Source organism: Hydractinia symbiolongicarpus, chromosome 14, assembly GCF_029227915.1.
Source record: "Hydractinia symbiolongicarpus strain clone_291-10 chromosome 14, HSymV2.1, whole genome shotgun sequence".
NCBI classification, from domain to species: Eukaryota; Metazoa; Cnidaria; class Hydrozoa; order Anthoathecata; family Hydractiniidae; genus Hydractinia; species Hydractinia symbiolongicarpus.
In genome coordinates this window covers 6,230,555-6,248,519 of record NC_079888.1, presented here as the reverse complement: position 1 = coordinate 6,248,519, position 17,965 = coordinate 6,230,555, and the positions used below count along the sequence as shown (strand labels likewise).

The 17,965-nt window shown below is 34.9% G+C and overlaps 1 protein-coding gene and 1 long non-coding RNA gene across 4 annotated transcripts; one reads left to right on the top strand and one right to left on the bottom strand.

Moving 5' to 3' along the window:
- Window positions 1-181: 181 nt before the first annotated feature.
- LOC130625486 (E3 ubiquitin-protein ligase Hakai-like) lies at window positions 182-10,644 on the bottom strand. Of its 3 annotated transcripts, none has more exons than XM_057440595.1 (6): window positions 10,538-10,644; window positions 4,318-4,479; window positions 3,400-3,506; window positions 2,400-2,486; window positions 1,839-1,900; window positions 182-1,071 (listed from the first exon to the last, which is right to left on the bottom strand). In XM_057440595.1, the coding sequence occupies exons 1-6, from the start codon at window positions 10,542-10,544 to the stop codon at window positions 378-380; spliced, it is 1,119 nt and encodes a 372-aa protein (XP_057296578.1). In that variant the 5' UTR covers window positions 10,545-10,644; the 3' UTR covers window positions 182-377. The 3 variants fall into 3 exon arrangements, with proteins under 3 accessions (XP_057296578.1, XP_057296576.1, XP_057296577.1); XM_057440593.1 differs by lacking the exon at window positions 10,538-10,644 and adding an exon at window positions 10,419-10,491; XM_057440594.1 differs by lacking the exon at window positions 10,538-10,644 and adding an exon at window positions 9,902-9,991.
- A 3,763-nt stretch (window positions 10,645-14,407) lies between these two features.
- LOC130625815 (uncharacterized) lies at window positions 14,408-16,813 on the top strand. The gene is made up of 4 exons (XR_008981766.1): window positions 14,408-14,569; window positions 16,040-16,095; window positions 16,339-16,426; window positions 16,733-16,813. It is a non-coding gene; the product is annotated as an uncharacterized LOC130625815 (long non-coding RNA).
- The last annotated feature ends 1,152 nt before the right edge of the window (window positions 16,814-17,965 follow it).

The window sequence follows — 17,965 nt, the reverse complement described above, 5'->3', positions numbered from 1 at the left end:
ATGAACCTCCTCTATCCCAAAGAAATTTTTCGGTCACCTACGCGACCACAAGATAGACTGTTATCTGGACAAGGAAAAATGGAACATAGGTGCTGTTGAAATGTTCGGGTAGCCCTCGGATATCACATGTAGCTGCAAAGAAATGAGATGTTCGTGGGACAGTAAACAAAAACAAATAACCGAACAAGAAATTTTGCTTCTTTAATTTATAATATACATTGTTGCTATTGTAATGTCTTACACAATTTTCACAGACCATAGATGGAATTAAGCTTGTGTAAAAATGATGCTTACGCACGTAAAGAGTAGTTTTTATAAACTAACTCACTCGCCTGGTTAAAATCTACAAAAATGTCAAGTGAATAAAACAGAACAAACTATTTATAATATGACTGTTGATAATTTCCAGACCGTCCTTGATTGGACCAATCCTGTCCCGTTGGTATTGCATTGTTCCTCCAATCAGCTTGCGAGCGAATAGAAATACCTTGCTGAGGTGCAGTGACCCTTGTCATAGCTGACGATTGCAAATCAGCTTGTCTTGGCGCGTTAGCTTGAGCGCTCTGAAGTCCGGTCGAAATTTGGGTCGGAATAGTTTGAAATTGATTTTGAGAATGTGGAAGATATGCAGCACCTTGGAACTGAGGTTGAGTGAGTGTTATACCTTGTGGTAGAGATGAAAACTGCGCCTGTGCACCCATTAGTAAAGGCACGCGGTTAGGGTCGACAACAATAGGCTGCTGCGTACCCGGTTGCAAACCAGTCAAAACAACAGCATTTCCAAGTCCTGTTGATTGTGCTGGGTTTTGCATGTTTATACCAGGTTGGACGATCATACCGGGTGGAGCATTAAGAAAAGGCATGCGAACAACACCCTGTTGCCGCATCAGTTCCGAATCGGGTATACTGGATCCTTCCTTTTCGTGCCTGTGTTTTATATGCGCAATGAGATCACGTTGAGAAAGATAACTTCTTCGGCATCCAGATACACCATTACGGCTTCCACCAAAAGAACAAACGAAGATTTGACCGATACCCGCAGGTTCAATACGATCGATGCGATCATCACATCTATAAAAATGTTAGATAGTGCAATGTCATATTTACTGCGTTTTTAAAATTCGGTCAAGACATATCTTTTGTAAACATTTACGCATAATTTTTTTTTTCATCATTCTTGAATACACGAAATTTTCGCAGTTTATTTAAGACCTCAGGAGCTTCTTTGGTCAAACAAACGAAATTGCATTAGTTGTTAAATCCTTAAACAAGCATTTAATGCCGAGTTACGAAAGATTATCTTTACAATAGAAAAAAAAGACAGTCAGGAAATTCATTCATATTCATTCTCTTCAAAACTCTTTACTTCGCGAAAGTTTATTAGCGTGGTGAGTTAATTCATCGCATTAAAAGACTCGTTCGAATACGTCTCTACATTTTAATTTCCATTTTCAAACCGTATTAAAATTGAATTTATAAAAATTATTTTGAAAGTTCTGTTCTAAAATTATTCTCGAAATATTCGTGCCATTCGCGAATAGTTATTCCCCAAATTTTACGAATACTGACTGTTCTTTGCAAAAATTTCGCGACTAGTCGTTAGCCCGTGGAAAATCCACGGGTTCGCCCGTCCTTTTTATACCGCATTGCGTGCTTCTCGCTATTGCGCAGCTAAGCTACCATTTTGCGGTACAGACCTACAGACACACAGACAGACGGACGTATACGGGTATTATAATTTAGATTCACGTAAGAAAAAAACGTGAGAAAAAAAATCAAGTGGAGGATATGCGAAAATAAAATGCACAAAACGAATTAAAGAATGTGACGCAATTTACCTGGAGCATGCGCCGTTTGACTCTTCTGCACAAGATAAACAAAAAACATGTTTACAAGGACTCTAAACAAATAAACAAATACAAGTTTAGAAATAACAATTTTACCTCTTAATGGTCACACACAAATACGAAACGCGCATAAACAATTTACACAAACATGAAAGCCCTTTTTACGGTTAATTTGGAGTAGTTAAGTCCTGTTGCCTAGCAGTATAATTTTGTCTAAACATGAAATCAACTGAAATTTCTAATTATTCATCTGTTCTCAGGTCATCTATATAAAAAAAGAAACGAACAAATTTTCTATTTATAGCGTGTGACCAATAAACAAAAAAAATATGCATCGATATAAAACTTTGTTATAAAAAAACAACAATAGGCGTTACTAGCTTTCATCCTGATCATTAGCACACATCAATGCGAGAAATTTTCCTTTTAGTTTTATTTGTAGTAAGTCAGGTTTATTCTATTTATATCCAACAAAAAATAATGAAGTCAATTTGATTTGCAAAAATTAAATGAACAAAATAAGTCATGTAAAAATAAAACTCTTTAACTTACAAGTCTCCCATAGATCAGAATGGGTAATGTGCAAATTTCACAGATGTGAATCATCGGGTTTTGTACCTTCTCACCAACTAATAACACCTACAAAGAAATTAAACCTGAACATTTCTAAACAATGTTCATCGCTACACATTCACCATGTCGCGTAATACTCGTTGTTTCGTAATACCGAAGAAATTTTGATCACCAGATAATGTACTTTTGACAAACGGTTACGGAAATATTGTGGTTTCAAGGTTTTTTTAATGACGTCATAAACCCGTCCATTCCAAAACGGATTCTCTTCACCGAGTGGGTAACTAGGGGCCACCTGGGACTAAATTGGGTAATTTTACCAAACATGGGTACGCGAATCCGATTCGGAATAGACGGGTACTCAGGTTTGGGAAACTTACTCAATTTGGTCCCAGGTGGTCCCTAGTTACCCAACGCTGTGAAAAGTGACTGACGTCACCACCTTTCCAAGTTCACCTACATTCTACGTCCACACTGATATGACAATAAAATGCATTATCAATTCTGTTGATAAAACAATTCGAAAATATGACACTACAAGGGTTGAATGCATCAGATCTTTAGGCGTTAAACTACTGCACTACCGTGATAAGCCCCTTCCTTCCAATATTTGGGGGTAACTTAGTTGAATACAATACTTGTATGAAAAAACACATTCTATATTAACCCTCACTTATTTTTATGAAACTAATCTGACAACAATATCAAACTCAACAAATTTTTAAACGTTAAATGGAGAAATTTCTCCTTGGATATATTTTTGTTTTAGATTTTCCTCAAATATATTAAACAATTTCATAGCGTTATTGTTTTGTGGTATTAAAAATATATTTGAATATTATGCAATAAGTAAATTCACCCCCCCCCACTTCTAATAATTCCCCTGCCAAAAAGCCGCACCCACCAAATAAACTCTGTACGGCTTTAAAAAGTATAGCATTTGACTGAACGATTTTTATCTTGTATACAATAGCTTTACCTTGTGTGACCAGTCAAGTTCCTCATCCTCTCTATCGTCTTCATCAGTGGTATCTTTCCGCTTTTCTGAAGATGACTTACTACGTCTTGAACTCTTACTTTCAATATCTTTAAATAAATAAATAAATAAAAAATCATGTTACACAATTTTGCTAGTGCTATCTCATTCTTCGTTTAGGAGTTGTATAAAGAGAAAATTATCTAGCATATTAAGAGTTGAAACGTTTACAAATTTCCATATATGCACATGCATGTTGAAAGGCAAAAAATAAGTAGCATTAAGGCAAAATCATATTCACCATGAATTAGAGATTTTAAGAAATAAAAGATCGAAAAAGAACTGGTATTAATTTTCCTTAGAGGTTCAGAGGTTTTAAGTATATGAGATTTTTTATTTGATTTCTTCTTTCATTGCAATCTGCTGCTTATCTATACTTTGCATGTACATATGTGTGCAAATGAACATTGATGTCCAAAATTAAAACACAAAATCTGGCTAATTCATAAACAAGTACTTCAAAGGAAATACATTCATGAGTCCAAAATAAAATACGGAAAATCAGGAGAAATTTTTGCAAAATAGGTTTGTAAAAAATTTTGCCTGATAATGAAATTTTGCGATGTTAAAATTATTAATTTTGTTCTTAATTTAGTTGTCCTGCCCATTGTACTAATATAATGATCACCGTGCATAATAAAGAAATAAGGATAAAAGAGATAGAAAGAAGAAAAATGTTATCAAAGAATTAGTTTTTACAAAAAAACATATGTTACAGGAACAACCTTTTGCCTTTTCAAAATTATTTTCAGGGGCTAACTTTCCCATTTTGTTTACAAAGTGTCTTTCAGGAATTTTTTCTTTAAGGTAATTTAAGGACTAATTTTTGTACTTTTAATCACACATAAGAAATCTCACTACCTTCACCATCACCACGGTCCCTTCTATCTTTTCTTGATTTGCTGGATTTCACAGAAGATTTAGTTTTTAGCTTTGTTTTTTTGGTTAAGTTTAAAGAGATGGACTTTCTGACAGCTTGCGGTGCTCCACTGTTTTGCTGTCCATCAGCATCAAGTTCGAGATCTACAACAATAAAAAAGTTTTTTCAAATATAAAATGAAACAACTAAGAGTATACTTAAACCTAAAAAATAGCAGGTATTTGCTTAAGTTCGACCAACAAGAAATCGGGTGAATGTCCTAGCTGCGCAATTTACGTCAAAATTCAGTGGTGTGTTTATTTTAATGTGAGATCCACTAGAGATCTTTAAAGGATATTTTATGATTACAATTGTGGCAATACTTTCCAACTTGTCCCAGATGTAGTTAGTTGCTGCTTTAAACATCGCCATGTATCTTTTTTACTGCTCAAGAAGTAGGTGAATTAGGGAAATTTAGTAAAGCGAATTAACAAAGAGGATATTTGAAGGATGGCACACACATTTGTTCTTAAAAATATCCATATTTATATATAATTCCCAAGCCTGTCTAGTTTAATAATAATAATAATAATAATAATGCTTGTTCTGTATTTAACATCACCCATAAATTTTCTTATTAGAGAGCTATGCAAGCGATGTTTGGGCTGTTTGTTTTGTAGAATACAGAAGTTTCAGTACTGGTAAAATTGATAATTTGGTAGATCATAGACTTAGGCTAAGGATAGCATGTCAAAGCCATGAAGTCTTGCTAGTAAACAGAAAAAGTTGGTGATAAAGGGAAAATGACGTAATTAGGACGATTGTACAAAACGGTGATTTTTCCCACCTTAGCTATAGCTATAACCAGTGATAAAAAAAATATGCTGGGTCTCTGAGCTAGCATATAGTAAAAAGCTTCAAGTTATGTCAGGGATAAACTTGTCAAATCGGCAATCATGTACACATGCTTGATTTTGTGATTAAACCCATAAATTCAAGACTAAATTTTATAAATAGACGTGTTGTTACATAATATCAGGCCCGGTCGGGAAAATTTACCCCCGCAAGCGCTATATCGCACGCGTAAATTAATCTGCGTGAGCGATCCACGTGCGATCACAAAAGCTCGTGCAAATTAGTTTGCGTGAGTGGTCAATGAAACAAAAAGTTACGACATGCACATGCTTGATCTGTAAAATAAAACTAAAAATAATCCAGTCGTCGCTGATCAAAAATATCAACAAAAATACTCAATCGAGAGCCCTTAAAATTAGAATTTTTTACGTCAGCAATAAAACGACGTGAGATTCATTTCAACTGATTTGCGTCTGCATTGTGTCGGCAATATTTTTTTGTTGTGAAATTGTTCAGCTGGCAATATCTTTCATCATTCACCTTTTATTAGGGCTAGACCTCTCATAAATTCGATGCACTGATCTCCTAAGATGATGACAAATGAAAATGGAGTGCAAGTCTTATTGACATATCTTCCGGATGGTGAACTTCGTTAGGTTAATAGTTCACTACCAACTGGCTTTTTATGTTTCTAGATGAACTTATTAGGTTAGGGCATCATTAGGTTGTATATCGCAGAAGTCGCAGGTGCTTAGAAAATGCTTGTCACCGGCACAGTTTAACATGAAGCAAAACTGTACAGGAGACTCAATTGTTAGAGTCTTCACAGAACATCTCTTCTAACAAAACCGAGGGCAGGGCTGACTTATTGCCTGCTGTTTCGTGTGGAAAGAACTTCTGGACTTCTTTTTAATACAATATACAATTTTTTCGATTATTATTACGAATCGAAATATTTGCGTTTGCCGTCGCCTGACCGGGTCAGTAACATAGCAAGGGTTGAATTTATTTTTTCAGTCACCGTTACAAATGCAGATGCAGAAATCCCAGCCTTAAAACGAAACCCAAAAAATTTAATGAATTTTGTAAAACGCATTAACCACAAGTGCAAAGTTGAACGCGATGATGTGTTGCTGTATTAAGGTACAGGGCACCTAACCTCTCCCATGTCCTGGTTATTTTAACTTGCATGGGTGCGCACTCTTCTCGCAGTATTCTCTGTGACGATGAAGGTCGGACTGACTTGTGGCATGGTTCCAAATGGTCTTCCGTCTTTTGTTCGAGTCTCAGTGTAATGCACCAGCCGAGCATAAGAGTGTCAGCATGAAGGAAAGAAGCCGACCTTAATGTTCTCTTTACCTATGTTCTTCATAATAACATGATCGTTCTTCATAAGCTTTGTGTTTTTAGTGGCGCTTATTTAGTAGATTCTCTTAAAATGTGAAAAAAATATATCATATATAGGATCTCTAGAAAATTCTGATAAATAGTCTCTTACATGAGCGATAAATCGCTCGCGTAAACTTCTTTGGGCGTGTGTGGGCGTGTGCGCGTGCGATCGCACGCGCCTCCTGACCAGGCCTGTAATATGATTCGGATGGGGTAAAACAGGGACATTTCACAGTCTAATCTTCGCAGTAGAACCTTCAAATAAACAGAAACTTACAGGAGAGCAAACTTTGAAATGTAGCTGATTGATGTAGTTACCTAATATCATATTAAAAATTTGAAGCCAAAAAAGAAAGAGATCCTTGAATGATCCAGTCTTAAATTTATGAAGATTTTACCATAAAAACAGCATGGCTACGGCATGCTTAACCTAGTCCATGATGGTGGCTGTAATACAAAATAATCTGTATAAAATAAACTGTACAAAATAATCTGTATCTGCCATGGTTGGTGTAACCAGTATCATACAGTATATCTACAGTACCGCTTAAATGTAACTTTAAATGTACACAAGCTTTACATCGTCGTGTAATGATCCCAAGTCTAGATAAAGAACCTTCGCATATCTTTTGTTTACACATGAACTTAATTGCTTTTTATTGTTATCGTTGTGAGTAAGTCATAACAATAAGATTTGATGAATCCTTTTGTTTTTACATGTAACATGCATGCTATTGTTTCAAAATCTTAACAATCACGAAAGCTATTAAAAGATATAATCTTTTTTAAAAAATGAATAATGAAGCGTTAAAGATTTAGTGTTCAATGTAAAATCATGTTTATGCAATAGCTTTGTAACTTGCGCATTGCTACGTGTTTTTTATTTCTATGTTGAGAACACTGCTTTGATACTCATGTGCTTGGATTTTTGTGCATGCGGCTAAAAATAGTAGTTTTGAAGGTTAGTTTCGGTCGATTAAACTTACTTGATGAAGATTAAAATAAAATAATTTGCCATTTTTGTCAATCCCAAGTTTTTTTAATACTTGTTGGGTTGCGTTTTGTTCCATCGCCGCAGATTGTTTAAAAATGACAGAAACAACATTGTAGAAACGAAAATATCGCCGTCGATCATTTGGAAATCATGAAAATGGGATCATATAGAAAGGGAAAAGATCCCTGTGGATTGTTTAAAAATCATGAAAACGGAATTTTAGAAATTATCGTTTTAATTCACATATAATATAAAACGATAGATAATTAAATACAACAAACCCCCAGAAACGCCGTATGTGTTAGGGCATCCGCGGGCGTTTTTTCAAGGTTCTCGTGTGTAACCGCCCGGAAAAGCCTGGGCCTGTCCGAAACCGCCTGAAATGTAATGCGTGCAAGGCTCATTGTTCTCATTTAAATTTTGTTGCGAAGAAAGAAGGTGCTATTTTGTCGTTTTACTCTCAGTTTATTATTTGTGGGATTTTATTACAGCTATATTTATCAAATAAATGATATAAAAAAAGAATTTTTTCAGAACTTTCACTGGTATGTAGCCTACCGTTATGTTTATGTTTGGTATTGGGTATGGCGCGGTAACTGTACTGTAAACTATCTACGGACTTCGTTAATACACAGAAGATAGACGTTTATGTTAATATAAATATACGCGTTCTTATTTCGTTTACTAACCTCCGTCATAACCAGAGATTAAAGTCTAACATCCACTACCACTGCTCGACATTAAAAGAATAAATTATGCATGTGTAAAAACTGTTTTAAAGAAATGTTGTTTTGGGTTGATTCGGGTTTCTCCGGGCGAAACTTTGAGATTTTTTTAAAACGCTAGAAGTCCCCGACAGTGTTTTTTCAGCGAGTCGGCACCCTCTTGCCACGGCTGTTTCGCTACGGGCAAACCACAGACAAAATTAAAAATCCTTCCACAATTTTTTTTGAAATTTTGTATTTTTATCATTTTTTAAGTTATCAAAACTTTTTTGTATTGTTTTAATTTTACTGAATTAAAAAGAATTAAAACGATCTACCTTTCTCCTTTTTAAATATATAATTATGTTATACATGTGTGTTATAAATTTTGAGTTATTTCGTCAAACAAAACACACAAAACTAAAAATAACATTATTTTTGGCGAAAGTAACCATCTTTCCAACCTTGTGCCAATGCCGCGCTACTAGCTACGGACTTAAAAATTGGTATGGGGGACCTGGAAACATGGTTCTATCAGCCAGTATTGTGCACTGTTCGTCTCACAAACTATAAACTACTTAAATTTTAAGTTAAAGTCTTCTTTAGGCGCTAAAAAAGTGGAGAAAAAGTTGCCGAAGTGGTGCATGGCGATTTGATGTATTGTGATCCTTTTTCTGTCTAATTAAATAAGTATCTAAACTTCTAAGCAAGTCACAGCGATGGCGTTTAATGCTTTGGTAGGTATGGTTTTTCCCAGCAAAATTACTGCAACCAGGTGTTTACTTTTGACTTGATTGCTCGAATAAGCAAGACAATGGTGTCTTAGCAATTTTGAAGCAAGCTAAAGTTTGGCAGAGCACGAGGTAAGGGACAAAACAGTAAACTACTTTATTTTGCAGGGATTTTAATATTATTTTTTTGCTATAAGATCACCCTTGATTTTAAGAAATTGTTTTATAGCTTGTAAAACTTCAAACATGGCTAATTGTTATCTTTTTTCTTCAGTTTTGTATTTTTTTGTAAAGAGTAGCTATTTTTTTGGTCCTACAGTTTTGCATTTTGCATCGTGTTTTGTAGCTTAGTGACTTAATACTTCTTTGTTATATTTAGTTAAACTTTGGTTGCCTTTCTCAAGATGAAATTGTTGAAATCAAAGATATTTATGGCTAGCTAGCTAGCTAGCTAGCTAATCTTGGCTTTATCACAAGATTGGGTGCTATTTTATACAATTTATAAAGAAACACAAAATGATTGCTTTGTATATATTTAATGTATATAATAAATAAACTATTTATGCACAACTTGAGATATTTTCTACTAGCATGATAAACTAAAATGTTGAAACCGTCGACTCTGAATGACGTTTTATTTAATGGATGTCACATATTTGGCCCGAAAATCTTAGGACCAAAAGTGACCATTTGGACAATTTTGGACAGTTAAATATTACATCTACATCATCTTTAATGACCTCAGAATCCAAAATAATGTTTTTTATTCAGTTAATAAACGGATTTTAAGCATACATTCAGGCTCTAAAGGCCGTTTTTAAATAATTTCTCACATTTAGCCTCAAAAAAACCTTTGGACAATTTCGGACAGTAATAAAATTAAGTAATTTTCATTCCAGATATTTAACCTAACCTGTGGACCATAAAAACATGTTTCCTTAACTTTATTCCAGAGATATTGTGGAAGACGTTCATCTAAATGATAACGTTAAAATCATTTTTAGACATTTTGGCCTAAATATACTAATTTTAGACAGGTGTTCAAAAAGAATTTTCTTTTAATAATATGGACAATTTAACTGAGATTATTATTCTTTTTACAGAATATAAAATTTTTATTACGTTTTTGAGATATCCTGTTTTAACTGAGAAGGTAATTCTAATTAATTTTGCGTAACATTTTTGTCCACTTCGAAACAGACATGTTGCACAAGGGTGCAGATAACAATGGAGTTTTCTTTTATTTGAGTATGTGGAAAAGCACACCTTGGAAAAAAAGTGTTTTAGACAAAAGAGAAGATTTCTGAGAATTGAAGAGAAGTGTTTTGACAAAGAGGAGAAAAGTTCCACAGAGATAGGGGGCATATCGCATACATCCTGTCTGCAAGAATACGCTAGCTATAAAAGTTGGTAAAAAAGAATGTCTTTACTGCGAAGCCAGGTGAGTAAAACATGGGTCTTAATAATCATCTGACGCTCACATGTCATATCCGCTAATGTTACAGCATTAAAACGTTTCACCAAAGTATAATGTAAAATTAATGTTTACCTTCCATTTTCTATGGGTCTCGCGCTGCTGTTCTGCCCAGATTGCGAAAACGGCCCGTTTACAACCGGGACAGCCGGATTATGTACGCATGGTCCGATTATGTTATTTTAGCCCTAATTATGTCGTGGTGACCGGTTTATGAACGCTGATATATAATGGCAGGCAGGCTGTGATTGGCATTTCCTTCCGACTTTTGTAAATGAAACATTGACGAATCTTTATGTACGTGGGTAAGTTTATTTTATCGTTTTAAACACTTGTTATTACAAAGAACTAATTTCAAAGCTGTGAACGTGGTAATCTGATAAAAATGAAGGTTTTGAATCTGATAAAAAATCTTCTAGAAGATGTTTAATATAGCTAAGTTTTTCGCGCAAATTAGGTATGGGGTAATGTAGCTAGCATGAAACATTAGTCAAAGATACATTTCTTCTCGATATAAAGCAGTATTTACAATAAAAATATGAACTAACAAAGGGTTTCACACTCGTTATTTTATGTTAATTCTTTGTTGTTCTGATAAAATGTTTTCTTATAAAAAGAGTGTATAGTACGATAATTTTCTCTGCTTCACCTTTTTGATAAATGATAAAACCATGTTAAAGAACATAATATGAATATAAACAAAGGTCTGGGGTAGCCAAGCTAGATTCAGCCTTAGCATATTGAAAAAATCTATGTCTAAACCGAACATAAAACGTGCTGTATATATTCACAATATCAGCCAGAATATATTTTAACAAAGCAATGAAAAAAGTTTAACTTCAATGTATTGCAGCATGTCAGCATATGCACGTCCAAATGGCAATTCACCTGCATAAACTTGCAATACATATTCACGTACTATATCTGACCATTTTGAGTTTGTAGTTGCTGCTAAATATTTTGTAATCTGCATATAGAATTCTGGCTCTGTTCTTTTCAATCCCTCAAAATTAGCCGCAACTTGAAAAACACCTGATTTCTGGTTAAGCAACGGATTACAATGTGGGTCTAGAGATTTCTCTATGCATTTCTTCAATATACCGTTTTCAAGGCATCGAGTTAAAAACGCCCTCCATTGCGGCTCCAGTGGGTTCTCCTCTTCATCAGAATCAATTATCACTATAAAACAAAGTTAGTAATGCTTTACATACAGTTAGGATTAAATAAACAGGGGCAAAATATTCTGACTTACCAGTTACTTCTTTAATACAGTTCTTACGTTTTCTTTGATGCATTTGCATATGTTTGTTTTGCATCCTGACTTACAACCACATCGACTCACCACATTATCTGTTACATTTTAAAGGCGATTTGCTTCCCTCAAGCTGACGAACTTATCAGAATTTTTAAGGTCCATGTTGAAATTTCCCCTGAAAAATTCTAGATCCCCAGATCTGTATTTATTGTGCAATACGCCATGTTGTGTAAGCAGTTGATAATATCTCTCTTTGTCACCAGAAACACTGATAACCACACATGGCATGCGTGAAGCATGAGTGTTGCTGCGGTCTTTTTTAGGGACTCGAACAGAGACATTATCCCCAACTTCATAAGCATTGACTTTGCTGCAATGGTTTTTCTCAAACCGTTGAACCATCTCCTCTCTCGTTTTTTTTATCTTTTTAGAAGCTGTTGTTCGTGGAGTCCAATGTCGTTGGAGTGTTGACAATGCTGTAATATATGCAAGAACTATTAATATAAATATAAAAAAACTGAGTATGGACGTTACTATTTCTTATTGTCTTGTGAATGGAAAAGCACCATGTTGATGGTTTTCATGGTAAATATTTTTATGTACTATATGTTTCTTCTTTGAAAATTGATTATTTTTCATTAATATGAAGGTCCACTTGTAAGTTTTTATATTTTTTTTTAAAAACGTGTCAGTACTTACAACCAGTTTCGCAATCGTCTTCAATAACATGTGCTTCATTTGTGACGTTCTTCGAATTCGTATTCTCTTCGCCTACACAATTGATTCACAACAAAGATTAAACACAGAATTCATAATAAAACGTCAATTTTAATTTCAGTTCAGTTGAAGAAAAAGTACATACCATCGTGTGGCTGTTCAGCATGATGTTTGTAATTCATTTGTTCTTTAACAGGTATGGAGAAAAAGTCGATGTCTTCATCGTTATCAAAGTTCGAATCAGTGATAACCTTCGACTGTTTTGAAACAGTCGGTATGATTGTGGTTATTTGTATCAATCTTTATATTTTGTCTAGGGTACAATTTTTTATGTAAATATAGTTATTAATTCTGATAAGAAAACACTAATACCTTTTTGAATGTCTTTTTCACACAGCGTGTTTTAATTCATTACAGTGAATTGAGCGTATGATGTCAAAGAATTCATCTACGTATGCCACTCTTAAGTAACCTTCAGGTATCGATTGATTACTTGTATGGTTTTTCTGAAAAAAGTAACGGTTATAATAATTACTTACATTGTTGAACATCGAACTAAAAATTTGAAATCACGATTTTTCACTTACAGCTTCTTGTGAAGGCACAATCAAAATATCCACCATTCCCAGCTCTTCGCAGTTCATCAGCTTAAACTTCTGGGTCAATAATCTGAAGCGACGTGCTTCTGTACCCTTTTTACTGTCCGACTCATTGCTTTTTAAGTTCTGGGAAATTTTCTTCCCGAACTCTCTTGCTATTGTGCCACTCGTTGGTTTTTTACCAGTGCCTGTGTAACGCTGGGCAAATTGTTCAAATTTTTGGCGATGAACTTCCATGGCTTAACTAAAACTAGTGTAGCTCTGACGATTGAAAAATTTAAATGAAAGTTTTTTCGAACATTTTCTTCGAATTTGTAAGAAACTAGAATCCTGTCTGGCGAAAGAAAAAAAGGCTCCACGTAAATTGCGAATTTCGTTTCATTTGCGATACTTTCCTATTTGCTTGTCACGAATGATATAAAAGCCGGTCGGCCCCGATTACGTTCCTTGTATAAGTGTCGAATAATATTTGACTGTCATACATAAGCCGGCCTTCCCCGATTATGTGCGTTCTATAATAAGTGAGAAATTATAGAAAAATGTCATACATAAGCCGGTCGGCCCGATTACGTTTGTTCTATAAGTCTCGAATAATATTTGACTGTCATACATAAGTCGGCCAGCCCCGATTATGTTCGTTCTATAATAACTGAGAAATAATAGAAAAATGTCATACATAAGCCGGTCGGCCCCGATTACGTTCGTTCTATAAGTCTCGAATAATATTTCACTGTCATACATAAGCCGGTCGGCCCCGATTACGTTCGTTCTATAAGTCTCGAATAATATTTCACTGTCATACATAAGCCGGTCGGCCCCGATTACGTTCGTTCTATAAGTCTCGAATAATATTTCACTGTCATACATAAGTCGGCCTGCCCCGATTATGTTTGTTCTATAATAAGTGAGAAATAATATTACACTGTCGTATATAAACTGGCCTGCCCTGATTATGTTCCTTTTATAAGTGCCAAATAATATTTTTTGAGTAATGAGCCGCCTGTCCTGATTATGTTGCCCTGATTATGTATTTTCTGCCCTGTTCTTAACCGGGGCAAGCTGCCGTACTTAATCAGGCCAATGTTCATTATCCGGGCAGAACACTGCTGAGCTGCTGATTGATGCTTGGCCTTGTGATTGTTTTGAGGAGGTTCCGTACCGTAAAAACGGCCAAAGTAACAATTTTTCCTTTAAAATTTACAACTTTACTAAAATTTTACAAGTTTTAAAAAAATGACGGCAAATTTCTCTTTGATATTGTCAAAAATGAATGCAAAATATAATTTTAAGCGAAAAATACTCTGATATTCACGTTGTAAAAGTTCAGTATCAATACAGAATATCTATTTTGAAAACATTTTTTCCTTAGTTTTAAAAGGTCATTAACCAGGGCCCTCCTTTTTAGTTCTTTCCGTTTGCTTGCGATCACACAAGAAAGAACGAACACACGTCCATACGCCGCTTGTGTTTTCGCTAATTTCGTGAATTAATTTGTACTTATTTCATTTTACACAAACAAGATGAGTGGAAGACAAGGTATTTTCTTTTCTCTAATGATATAGCTATCTACTAACAATGTTAGCGAGTCTGTAGTTTTACAATTTTAACAATTTGACCCTGAATCTTAAATCAATATATTAAGGGTTGCAGAGCAGAAAGTCCCCCTGTGTTTGCAAAAAATATTGTAAATTATGCCCCACAGATAAGGACAAAAATAGGGAGTTGATGCAGTGCTTTTTTTCTCCGAAAAAACAACATCGTTTCCCCAGTGTCTGTCTATTTTCTCTAGCTACCAGCAGTGGACGGGATAAACCCATAACGTATCACTGTTTGTACTTGCTGGCAACAAGGTTGGCTCCAATAACAGATTCTAGACTGGCCTTCCAGTGTCGTGTTGGGATTTTAGGAAAAAGTTCATGATCAGGATCTACAAAAACTTCCTTGTGCCTAGCAAAGGGCATTCCTTTTTAGTGAGTAAAGATTTGTGGCACCGTAGATTAGTGGTTATAGCTCTCGTACACTGTGCGGGAGACCAGGGTTGGATTCCTCTTGACAGGGATTCAACATGGGCGAGTGAATGTTACCATAGCCCCGGGTTAACCCAAGCCATGTGAGGGGAATTGGGGAGATGGCTCCATGTGTGGGCCGTTGGATGTTGCCAGGAGTTGTCTAGTAGAGCGCAGGCCCTAATTGGGTCTGCATAGCTCAAAACAAGCATTAAATACCCCAGGACTCTCCATCTAAGCTATTGCCCCTCTTGGAAATAATAAACAGAGTATATCCCTCGATGTTAGTGAGGCTGGCCATGTAAAATATGCACATCTATTTATCTATCTAATTATGTGTATGTACCCTACACACATTGCAGGAAAATTAAGCATGTCGGATTTTCACAAAATTTACATCACAAAAAATTTCCCTACATTAAATATGTAGCTAGCTAGTAGCATCCTCTTCGTTCCTGATTTGCCATAAACAAACCGACATTTGCGTTTTTGTTTTATAAGCCCAACATCATTTGATACCTCAGGTTCCCATTAAGTGTAAGTTGTTTTATGGCTATGGAAACAAATTTATACATTTGGTGATTAAAAATTCCTTGCAAAATCCAACAAACTGACTGAGGACTTCATAAATAACGGCCTAAGCACTTAAACAAATTGTTCTTTTATTTTTTTTCTTTCTTTATTTGAAAATTTATTGTACCTTTTTTTTTTGATTGATTGGTTGATTAATTGATTGTATTAATGTATATATATGTCTCTTAAAAATGTTTAAGATTTATATATTTCATGCCTCAGTCAAAAACGTATACAATGAATTTCAGCAAAAATTTCTGTGTATACTCTACTTTCTTGTAAACAAGCTTGCATAGTAAAATCAGGAACTGTGAGGTTTTCACTTCATTTGACTTTGTGTACCATATCTACAAAAAGGATTTGACAACAAAAACTTAGTAGCTACACTGTCTTAGAAGTTTGACTTTTAAATGTTTTTGTGTTTTAGGTGGAAAGAAGAAGCCACTAAAAGCCCCCAAGAAAGAAAAGGAAGATTTGGATGAGGTCTTTGTTAAACCCTTTTTATTTTCAAGAATGTCTATATATAATTATTTGTTGGCTGCTAATGGAGATCAGTGGCTCATGTTGATCGGTAGCTCAGTCTCAAATCACTAAAATTTTGTACATCTTTAAAAAGAATTTAAAGATTGCAAAGAGTTTATTGTTAAAATTTTAAGAACTAAAATAGGATTTGAGAAGTTGTGGATACCATGTGTGTAGTGTATATATCCAATTTCTTGTTGTTAGGAAGACGTTGCTTTTAAGCAAAAACAAAGAGAAGATCAAAAGAAGTTAGATGAATTGAAAAAGAAGGCAGCAGGGAAAGGCCCTCTAAGTAAGTTTATGCATTTACCTTATACTAGTCCGTGGGCCTGTGGATAAATCCACGGGTTCGCCTGTACTTTATGTACCGCAATTTGTGTGTTTGCTACTGCGGTTATTATTTTACGTGACAAATAGACAGACGTATACGGGTATTATAATATAGATTGGTATAAACATTAAAACATTGTACGGCATCATTATATAATTTTTTTAAAGCAAATTAAATTTATTTTAATTGGTCCTAATATTTCGTGTTTTCCAAAAGAAATATGTTAAACCTGTTACAGTATTGTATCCTTCACCTTTTTCTTTATAGCAAGTGGCGGTATAAAGAAGTCAGGAAAGAAATAACATTTGTATAAATCTGTTTTTAACAAAATTTTGACAAAAATATAAATGTTTTTTTGCGTGGTGAGCTTCATGTATTTGTTATACATGAAAAATGTTATTGTAAGCGTTATTGGGTCAGCGCTGTGATTATGTATGGATGACAATAGAAAGCTAAACAGAATATCGAAGTTACTTATTTTCCTCAATAAAACCCTTTCTGATTGTCTTTATTTTTAACGTGAAGAGGATCATTGATATACCCCGTCCAACCCATGATAACATGGAAAATATACCCCGTCAAACCCATGCTAGCATGGAAAACAGACGTTAAGCCGAAAATGATGATGATGATGGTGATGGTGATGATGATGGTGATGGTGATGATGATGGTGATGGTGATGATGATGATGATGATCTCCATTCTCAATTCTTTAAATGTTTTTTATCAAACAGTATATGGAAAAGCGCTCCTACAGACCTATTTATGATTTTTGGTTCGTGTAGGATTTGTATACGTTGTGATGCGCCACCTGACATCGTTGGTAGATCGGTTAATCAATCATAGCCTTTAAAGAGCGTTCACTTGACCGAGTAATGCCAGAATTATTTTAATTTGAATGAATTCTTCACACTCTAAAAGCAGCAGAACGAGGTTGCTTTTGAAGTCGGTTTTCTTGTTAAGCGGTTGCAATGCTTGTATGAGTTCCATACCTCAAATGGGACCTTAGAATGCACTAGGATAGTTACAATGAAGATAATGTTACCAATAAATATTAACGAGGTTTTTGACAAAAATTAAAAGAAAACTAGTTTTAATAATGGTGCCATGGGAAAAGTAATTGGAATTCTTTATTTCTCTATAATAGCTACGAAAAATTAGTATGTGAGCCAACCTAGTTCCCTGGGTAACAAGCACCGTCTCTGCCCTGAGAACGTGGTTGCTATATGAGCCAGTACTTACCCTGGTGTGTAATGGTTCGTGGCAATTATTTTACGTCTTCAAAAGACGTAATGTTTACATCTGCGCTTTGCTCTTTTGATCGTTTAATCAAGCAACTCGTTCGCTGGATAAATATTGTTGCCACTTTTTCCTGCAGTTTGTGAAACTGATATACCTAACCGTACGTTACTGATAATGCTACAGTATACTCTACAATTAGCAGACACCATCAATGTATGACCAAAGTGTCCGCTAATTGGAAGTTTCCGCCTTTTGGAA

Bases quoted from the DNA above. Each gene is read 5' to 3' on its own strand.
- LOC130625486 (XM_057440593.1), bottom strand. From the start codon at position 10,476: ATGACATGTGAGCGTCAGATGATTATTAAGACCCATGTTTTACTCACC. The intron at 1,901-2,399 runs GTAAGTTAAAGA...TTATTTGTTTAG, and splicing joins TTCTGATCTATGGGAGACTT to AGTCCTTGTAAACATGTTTT. The intron at 1,072-1,838 runs GTAAATTGCGTC...ACATTTTTATAG, and splicing joins TCAAACGGCGCATGCTCCAG to ATGTGATGATCGCATCGATC.